Source organism: Idiotropiscis lumnitzeri, chromosome 2 (genome assembly GCF_059441095.1).
Source record: "Idiotropiscis lumnitzeri isolate Australia: NSW breed Sydney's pygmy pipehorse chromosome 2, RoL_Ilum_1.0, whole genome shotgun sequence".
Lineage (NCBI taxonomy): Eukaryota > Metazoa > Chordata > Actinopteri > Syngnathiformes > Syngnathidae > Idiotropiscis > Idiotropiscis lumnitzeri.
The window spans coordinates 33,115,668-33,125,665 of record NC_142392.1 but is presented as its reverse complement, the minus strand read 5'-3'; the positions used below and the strand labels follow the sequence as shown (position 1 = coordinate 33,125,665).

The following is a 9,998-nucleotide window of genomic DNA, read 5'->3' as shown; positions in this document are numbered from 1 at the left end:
GTGGTGAAAGCTTTTCTATAAAGTCAAGTTTAACAAGCCACACAAGAAAGCACGCTGTAGTAAAACCCTTTTCCTGCTCAGTTTGTGGCAAGAGTTTCTCTCAAAATTCACAGTTAACAAGCCACACAAGAACGCACAGTGGAGACAAGCCATTCAGTTGCAGCGTTTGCGCTAAAAAATTCTTCACTAAACGTAGTGCTGAGAGACACGATTGTGCTGGTGAGAAAAGCAGCGATCCTTGAAGATTAAAAAAATGAAAGAACCGACTCTTTGTGGTAAGATGTAAATGTGATTTTGAATAAAATGTCAATTTAATTTTGCAAACCTCTTTTATTGACACTAAGCCAATGTGATCAGTGTCAGAAGAAGCAATGTGTCTGAGTGATGATGATTTGTTTTGGTGTTTACATCAAACATTATGAATATGATTGCCTTTGCCTGGAACAACATTTTTTAACATTATGCTTTTCAGTTGTCTTTTTAATCGTACTTAATGGAAAAGGTGTGAGAAGAAATGGTGCTTATGAAATCGTTGCCTTCCACAATCATCAATAAAATCACTTGTTCCACTTGCTCAACTGGCCTTCATTATGCTGTGTAAAAAGGTGAAAAACAGAACGAGAAGTTGAACTATAAAAAGAACCAGACAGAGAAACGCAAATCGTCTCAGTTTCTCTCAACGGCAGTTAAGTTGAATACGTTTTTCAAGTTCGTATTTGGGAACTGTCAGAGAAGTTTCTGCAAAACAACCGGACAAGCCTTCTGACTGTACAACTGAATCAACCAGCCAAGATTGTCTTTGTCACTTGTGAGGAGCGGTCCGCCAAACCTCTCAGTGAGAAGGCCCAGAGAAAAGTTTTCCCACTCCTGTGCGGCGTTTTATTGTAGCACAGCAAAGTGTGACCCACGAAATATGTGGTCACAGTTTGGTTCATTTGGGATGGTTGATGTGAAGGGAAATCCATTTTCCAGGTTGATTTGAAACATGTGCGTGTTTCGACAGCAGAGGGCAGTAAAGGAACAGCACAGTACCAGCGATGTGATTGTATCTTCACAACAAGCTGCAGTAAAGTGGCGTTGTGTCGTAGTTTCTATGAGTTCGCGATTCTACGGAGCCCCTTAGGGGACACGGAAGAGAAAAAAAAAACTTTGCGTTCCCTCGCAAAATCTTTGCGTTCCCTCGCAAAGTTTGCGGGAATGCAAAGTTGTTTAGTTTTTTCTTCGAGTGAATGTTTTTTTTTTTTTAATGCGCGTTTATGTACTTCCGGGTCATCTTCCGTGTAAACAAACGCAGCAAAGATGGCGTGTGTTCACCCGTGGGCGAGTTTAATTGAATTTTACTTTGAAATTGGCTTGAAATACAAAGAAATAAAATCAGTTCTGGATATTAAGCACGGTTTTCAAATAAGTGAAAGACATCTGAAGCGAGTGCTAAACAAAAAAGGATTATTTCGTCGTAAAACGTTCACTGACTTGTACGGAGCCCCTTAGGGGACACGGAAGAGAGAAAAAAAACTGCGTTCCCTCGCAAAATCTTTTCGTTCCCTCGCAAAGATTGCGTTCCCTCGCAAAGTTTGCGTTCCCTGGCAGACTTTGCGAGGGAACGCAAAGTTGTTTAGTTTTTTCTTAGAGTGAATGTTTTTTTTTTTTTTAATGCGCGTTTATGTACTTCCGGGTCAGTTTGCCTACCCTTGCCTTGAATGCGCGGCTGTTCAAGAGACGACAGTACGTTGGAGGCGGCACTAATCATGGAGGAGGGCTTGGAACGTTTCTTGCGGTCAAGAGATGTCCCTCACGGTGACATTATGCGCATGAAAAGCGACAAGCAACATACAATTCACTCTAACATAATTCCTTAATAATAGCAATATGGGTCCCTACTGTTAACTTTCTGTTTTGCATAATACTAGCGTGCAAACTGTTTACCTCTTGAGTGGCAAGAAAAGCATAAATTTGATTGACTATTATTTTAGTAACTATTTTTTAGTAACATAGAGGTAAAAATACAGTGTGAACTTAACTGGGGGAGGGGTGAAGCCAGCATTTCTATCTAGTCTAGCTGCACTGTTAATGCTCTTATAGTATTGAAGATATTTAACACAAATTAAAAACTACGTTACAAAAATAGTAAATGTACTGCCACTTCCAGATGTTTAATATTGAATACATTTAATTATGACTGCTGTGTTACAGGCTCAGCCTGGGACAGCAAGGTGGCATGTGACGTGCATTGGGAGGCGGGAGGAAGGACCCGGATGTGTGCTTGCTTGTATGACAGATGAGAGAATGAATGATCACAAAAATAAACCCCGTTGTGCTAAGCGAAGTGATCGTCGTCTATGTTTCCCACGCTGGTTCCTGTCAGTTCGCCCTCACCACGGTTAGGAGCTGAAAAGGCTGACGCATACCTGATCCGGAAGGTAACATTGGGGGCTCGTCCGGGATCAAACTTAACGAGCGCGGAAAAAGACGTGGAAGATGTCAGCGCGCGACTGCAGCGGGGAAACTACGGGGAGCGGCCATGTTCGGCACACATTCTCTCCTACTAATCCATTCCTGATGGACATAATTGGGACTGTTGGGACCACCGCCGACGACGATCGTGTCGGCGCCAGCGGCACAAACCAACGATTCGCCTGTAGTACGCCGTTCGGAGCGGCGCCACCCGCCGTAGGGGAATGGCTGCTTACCCCGCCATATTCATCGTCATCCAACCCATTCGTAACATCAACAAACGATTGGCGGGCGCCAAAAGCTGAGCCCGCGGAGGCAGTGGAGGGAATTTATACGCGTGGTAAGAGCCGTGCCACGTCGCCTATGCGCCGTTCATGTGGGAAGAAAAGTAATGCTGGCGACCACAGTAACACCTGCTTTCAAATAAACTGTAGCTGTCGTGAAAGTGAACAAGCCCATGCTTTCTTTGATGGTGGTAACCCTTTCATGCATAGAAGCAATTCGCTGCCTTCTTACTGTGAACGTGACCTTTCCAAAGGGAGGAGTGCTAACGTTTCACTACACCGCTCAATGACTTTATACGATGACGGCCGCCATCTTGGTGATGATGATGAGGAGTATTTCGACCAAAGGGAGCGCATACCTACGCTACGACCAGGCCATTTTGATGGCACGGGATCCTGGAGAGACTTCCTCCACCAGTTTGAAAGCTGTGCCCAAGCAAATCATTGGTCTGAGAAAACAATGGCTGTCCAGCTGAGGTTCAGCCTGACAGGTGCAGCCGGCGCCATTGTCCACAAAAACCCAAGGTCTTCCAGATGGAATTACCAACAAATAGTTGATGAAGTTGAAATCGCCTATGGTCCGCGTTCGGAGCATGCTGCCGCCGTTGCTGTTGAATTGCGGCGGAGACGCAGACACCCGGGTGAGACACTTCAAAGCCTCCGAGATGACATCTATGAGAAAGTGTCCATCGCATATGCTGCCCGCACGGAGCTGGAGCAGGAAGCAATAAGTGTGGAGATCTTCACCAACGCCTTCGCGGATGCTGACTTGGTGCAAAAACTTCTGGAGGAGCAGCCGAGCACACTGTGCAGGGCTTATGGCATAGCCCACCGATACGAGACCACCAGAAGGGCTGCCCGAGCTGTCACTCAGCAAAGGCAACCAAGTTCACAAGTCACAGCGGAGCGACGCATCAGAGCGGCAATGGCACCGGAGGACCCTTCCTTGGCGGTAGGTCAGGGAGCAGTGGGGGTGGCCGGCCGTTCTTTTGTCCAGCTAGAGGGGGTGCCAGAAACTCCCAACTTGCAGCTTGTAAAAGGGGAAAGTGTGAAGGGGAACCGTGGGAGGGTTGTGTGTCACAACTGTGGTGGTGTAGGACACATACGGAAAAATTGCTCTTCGCCCCGCCAGCCCAAAAACACTTCCCCAAGTTTTGGTGTGACCCCATCACCTGATTCTGTTACGATAGTTAGCCGCGTAAAAGACACCGAGGACGAGATGAGTGTTTCAATAGAAATTCACGGGATAAAATTGTGTGCTATCTTGGATTCGGGCGCTCGGAGAAATGTGCTGCCGCTTCGCCTCTATAACACTATCTCTCCCGAATGCAAACCTCAGATGCAGCCCTCCAGTGCCCAGGTTTTGCAGGGCATCGGTCCGGGTGGCGTAGCTGTCCTGGGCGAAACAGACCTGCCCGTGAATGTTGGTACGAAGGCGGTTTGCGTAAATTTTGTTGTGGCTAACACCACAGATGGTACCGAAGCTATCCTCGGGCATCCTTTCCTTCGGCAAGCTGAGGCACAGCTAAATTATGGCCGTCAAGAAGCTATTCTTTTTGGTGAGAGCGTGCCCCGCTGTAATCCGAACCGCAAAGTCCTGACCTACATTGTTCGAGTAGCCCGCACCACAGTGCTCGCGTCCGACTGCGAGTATGTGGTTCCGGGAGTAATTGGCCGTCGCCATGTAGGAGCGGGTGATATGATGATGACCCCAACCAAAGGTTTTGTTGAGAAGCATAAGGTTCTAGTGGCTCGTGCAGTCGTCCGGCCGCGCAACTCCGCGATTGTCCCCATTCGAGTTCTTAACCTAGGCGCGGAGCCACTCACTCTAAAGAGAGGGGCGGTGGTTGGGGTACTGCAGCCGGCCGAGGTATTGGAGAAGGGTGGACCACAGCCGCTAGTGGCACAATCTGAATCTTCTAACCATACATTTCCAATAGTGCCCGGCCACTTACAAGCATTGTACTCTGAGAGCTGTGTCAACCTCGGTGTGTCAGACCGTCTTAGGTTGGCACATTTGTTACAGTCTCACGGAGACGTTTTCTCCACGGGTCCGAATGATTTAGGTCGTACCAAACTAGTTCAACATGACATTTTAACCACGCCGGGTCCCCCTATAAAGCAACCTCCGCGCAGAATGTCAAGTGAAAAACAGGCTGCTGCCGACCAGCAATTACAGCAGAGTTTAGCTGTTGGGGCGGCTCAACCCAGCAACAGTAGTTGGGCTGCACCAATTGTAATGGTTAAAAAGAAGGATGAGACCCCAAGAATGTGCGTGGACTATAGGCCTCTGAACGAACGTACTATTAAGGACGCATATCCTCTGCCACGTATCCAGGACACCCTGGACACCTTGTCCACAGCCAAATACTTTAGCACCCTAGATTTAACTTCTGGATACTGGCAGGTGGAAATGACTGCGCGGGCCCGTAAGGCCGCCGCGTTTTGCACCCGCAAGGGTCTATTTGAGTGGAACGTGATGCCGTTCGGTCTCTGCAATGCACCGGCTACATTTCAAAGGTTGATGGACCGAGTGTTGGTCGGATTGCAGTGGGAGACGTGTTTAGTTTACCTCGATGACATCATCGTTCTCGGTAAAGACTGTACTGAAATGCTGGAGCGGTTGAATCAAGTTTTTGGCCGGCTGCGTCAGGCCAATCTTAAATTGAAACCCTCCAAATGTTGTCTTTTCCGGGAGAAAGTGGCTTACCTGGGTCATGTAGTGTCGGCCGAGGGCGTTGCCACTGACCCCCGAAAGATTCAAAAGGTAGTAGAATGGCCCCCGCCGGAAAATATCTCGGAGGTGCGCCAGTTTGTTGGATTGGCTTCCTACTACAGGCGTTTTGTGGAAAATTTTGCCACCATAGCTAGACCACTTCACGAGTTAACCAAGAAATACGCGCGATTCAATTGGACTAATGAGTGTCAAAGAGCATTTGAGGAACTAAAGGGGCGGTTGACCTCCGCGCCTATATTAGGGTACCCCCTCGACGGTGGTGAAATGTTCCTAGACACTGATGCTAGCGATGCGGGTATCGGGGCGGTCCTCTCCCAGGTGCAGGGCGGGGCAGAGAGGGTTCTGGCTTATGGCAGTAGGAGGTTGTCCGTCACCGAGAGAAACTATTGCACTACAAGACGCGAACTTTTGGCTGTCGTTGAGTTCACGAGCCATTTCAGGCAGTATTTGCTTGGAAGGCCATTCAAGGTTCGCACGGATCACAGTAGTTTACGATGGTTAACTCGATTACGAGAGCCAGAAGGCCAACTTGCGCGGTGGTTAGAGAAATTAGCCGAATATGATTTTCAAGTGCTCCACCGACCGGGCAAGAACCATCAAAATGCGGATGCACTCTCTAGAAGGCCATGTCGTTCTTCTTGCCCGTGTGCGGTGCAGGAGCCTGCGTCGGGCGATCGATGGCGGAGTGATGCGATCCACGGCAGTCCGGCGGGTACCACAGGTGGTGGGGTACATGCACCGCATTCCCTAGTGGGGGTAGTTGAGGACAATAGAATTATGTCAACCCCTGAAGCAAGCATGATCCCGATGCCGAATCCCCCGCGCGTGAATGATCAGATTGAATCTTGCCCGAGTGTCCACCGTGTGAGCGAGCAGTCCCCTGCCGACCTGTTCAGCGGTTGGACCCCAGAACAATTAGTCGACGCACAAAGTGCAGACGCAGACATTGCCCCGTTAAAGATGTGGCTAGATGGGGGGGATAGTCGGCCACCTTGGACTGACATAGCTCAGCATAGCCCAGCCACCAAAGCATACTGGACACAATGGAAGAGACTATATCTGAAAGATGGGGCTGTGATGAGGAAGTATTACTCTCCCGATGGGAAGGAGTTCCACTCTCAGACATTGTTACCACGCACTTTCCGAAATGCCCTCATGGAGCAGATGCACGATGGCCCAGTGGGAGGTCATTTTGGGGTGGAAAGGACTCTGACCAGACTCCAGACTAGGTTCTATTGGTACAATATGAAGGATGATGTTACCCTGTGGTGCCGCACTTGCACGAGCTGCGCTGCTAAGGCACGGCCAAAGAAAACGCCTCGAGCAGCTATGGGAACCGTGCGGGTGGGTTCACCCATGGAGAGAGTAGCAGTTGACTTGATGGGACCGATGAACGAGACGGAGAGACATAACCGATACATATTGGTCGTACAGGACTATTTCAGTAAGTGGGTGGAGGCCTATCCGGTCCCAGATGAACGTGCATCAACGATCGCTGAAAAGATTGTAACTGAGTGGGTGTGTAGGTACGGCGCTCCGCACAGCCTGCACAGTGACCAGGGCACCAATTTTGAGTCAGCAGTTTTTCAAAGAATGTGTGAACTGTTGGGAATTGAGAAGACCCGCACTACGTCATTCCACCCCCAGTCGGACGGCCAGGTGGAGCGTTTCAACGCCACCTTGCAGAAGATCCTGTCGACCACTGCAGAGCGCTGCCACTGGGACTGGGATTTGATGATTCCATATGCAGTGATGGCGTACCGATCTACCAGACACAGCTCTACTGGACTAACCCCGAATATGGTGATCTTTGGGCGTGAAATAACTGAACCAATTGACTTGGTAGTCGGTCCGCCCCCAGACAACGTTGATAACACTCCACCCGAGTATGTCATGCAGCTCAGGGAGCGATTGGAGCTTTCCCACCAACTAGCCCGTGACGTGCTCGGAAGGTCAAGTGAACGAGCTAAGAGGCAGTATGATAAGAACATTTGCCAAGCACTGTACAAAATTGGGGATGCAGTGTGGCACCTGGTCAAAGGGACCAAAAGAGTGAAGAATAAAGTCAAGAAGTTCTTACCTGCTTATGAGGGCCCCTACTTTGTTGTGGGTGTTTTGGATGACCTGGTCTACAGGATAAAAAGAAGTCCACGGTCCGGCGCCAAGGTGGTTCACCACGACAAGTTGAAGCCTTACCACGCCCGAACAACGCTGGACAACAATTGGGCACATCAGGATGCCGACTCCTGGGCTCCAATGGAGGTACAGTCCCCTCCTCTTGACTCTGACTCATCTGTTCCTGAAGTCGGCCCCCTCGACCTATTGGACACACCATCGGAGGCAGAGGATCCTGTTCCGGTAGAGGCTACTTCAGGCCGCCCCGACTCATCATTGCCTGCAGCAGAGGACAGCGGTCCCCCTTCTACACGTGGTGTTCCTCCTCAATTGGATGATATGGGGGCTGTATTCTCGCCCAGCAATCAGGCTGCGACTCATCGCTCTTCTTCTGCACCTGTGCAGATGCCTCGGAGGGCCCGCAGACCCCCAACATACTTTGGTGACTGGGTCCATCACTAATTGCTGAAGTTGCCTGAGGTAGGGTGTAGGCGGATCGCTGCCCTCCTCAGTGTTCGTGTTAAAAAAAAAAAAAAGTTCCAGATTGTTAATGCAATGTTGTAAACCAAAAGAGTTCCAGTAAATTGTAGTGTGTTATTTGTTTAATTATTTTTTATATTGCGTTTTGCACTTTTCGATAAAAAAAAAAATGTTGCTTAGGGGTCTTTTTGCATGACGCGTTGTGGGGCGGTTGTAGTGTGGATGAAGCATTGTAGTATTGTCCTGGAGTGATGTTAAGGGTTTAATCATCATCCAGAGTGGGGGTAGTGTTACAGGCTCAGCCTGGGACAGCAAGGTGGCATGTGACGTGCATTGGGAGGCGGGAGGAAGGACCCGGATGTGTGCTTGCTTGTATGACAGATGAGAGAATGAATGATCACAAAAATAAACCCCGTTGTGCTAAGCGAAGTGATCGTCGTCTATGTTTCCCACGCTGGTTCCTGTCAGTTCGCCCTCACCACGGTTAGGAGCTGAAAAGGCTGACGCATACCTGATCCGGAAGGTAACAGCTGTGTGCCATTACTCATGTGAATATATACAAAATACGTTATTAAGTAAGTAAACATTGCAAGTATTTATTCTCATATTTCATATTTGCAGGTTGACATGGCAGTAATTTCGCTTTTGACTGACGAGCAATTGGGCAAATATATCACTTCCTACGGTGATCGAGTAGCTGTCCTTTGCTTTTGTCGACAGAAAATGCCCAGTGCTGATAATGAAACTCTCATACAGACATTAAGGGACAAAATAAGATCAAGGAAAAAAGGTGTACTGAGTGGAACTCCAGGTGTGCTCCAAAACCACGACAGGGGAATGGCAAGAGAAAAAAAAAATTCTGCGGAAACGAGTTGCAGGAAGAGTGAAATAGGATGGCTCCATTTTTATGGCAATGAATACCATCAAGTTAGGACAACCAATGGTGGAGGAACAAGGCATGCCATTATGGAAAAAACAGCAACTGTTGCTCAGATTTTGGAATTGGGAAAAGAGTTATTTTTCCCAGATGGAAGCTCAACCAAAGGATCAGTTGGTGACTTTACTTTTGAGGTATGTGACTTTAAAAGAAATCAGATTACTTTAGATGAAACGGTTGGCAGACTCTATGAAAAAAACAAACTGAAGCTGCTGAGATTTTACATTTGCACAAAAGAAGTTCCTTCCACATGTCAAGTGGATGAACACAGTGAAGATACTTTATCTGTCACCAACATGAAGGGAGGACTTTCACAGTTGAATGAAGATGGATCTCACCTTGACGGAGGTGATCTGTATAGAAATGGACTGGATCACGGACACTCATCTGACAGTGACGTAGGCGAACAGGTTTGTGCCAGTTGATGCATTATTTGTTATGCTCGATTTAAGTAAAACAGAAGTGAAGTCTTTTTGCTACTCAAAAAACAAAAACATGTGTGCCAACAATGAACATGTTTGCTAAAAAATGCATCACAAAGACTGAGGGAAAATTCACAGCTATTTAATACTATTTCTAATGTGTTTTATCCTAATCTGTAGTGTTTGCCCAGCATTTAATCAGAATAAAGTGCTTACCATTAGATGATTTTAAATTGTTGCAGACAATTGTTTTAGAGTTCACTGTATTTGTTGCAGAGTTTGCAATTACAAGCAAGGTGTGGCGGTTCGGTGAACCGAGTGGAGTGAAAACAGGACCCAAAAGCAAGCGTGGAGAGGAGAGGAGGTTTTATTGGTATGATAGGAGGGGAAGCAGCGAGATCGGGAGCCGGGGAAGGGTGGCTGGTGGACGAGCGACGCGACAGGGCAGACGAGCCTGCAGCAGCGGGAGAAGGCGGGAGCGGTGAGCGGGAGGCAGACAGTCGCTGTGGCGGGAGGAGCGCGGGCGAGGAGATCGGCGAGGCAGGGAAGATGCCGGCGAGGAGGCGGAA

At 48.4% G+C, this 9,998-nt stretch overlaps 1 protein-coding gene across 1 annotated transcript; it reads left to right on the top strand.

The window, feature by feature from the left end:
* The first annotated feature begins 8,663 nt into the window (after positions 1-8,663).
* On the top strand, positions 8,664-9,777 carry LOC148342353 (uncharacterized). The gene has a single exon (XM_088288835.1). The coding sequence runs from the start codon at positions 8,698-8,700 to the stop codon at positions 9,430-9,432; it is 735 nt and encodes a 244-aa protein (XP_088144961.1). The 5' UTR covers positions 8,664-8,697; the 3' UTR covers positions 9,433-9,777.
* The last annotated feature ends 221 nt before the right edge of the window (positions 9,778-9,998 follow it).

Excerpts from the sequence above, each read along its gene's own strand:
- LOC148342353 (XM_088288835.1), top strand. The coding sequence starts at position 8,698 with ATGGCAGTAATTTCGCTTTTGACTGACGAGCAATTGGGCAAATATATC.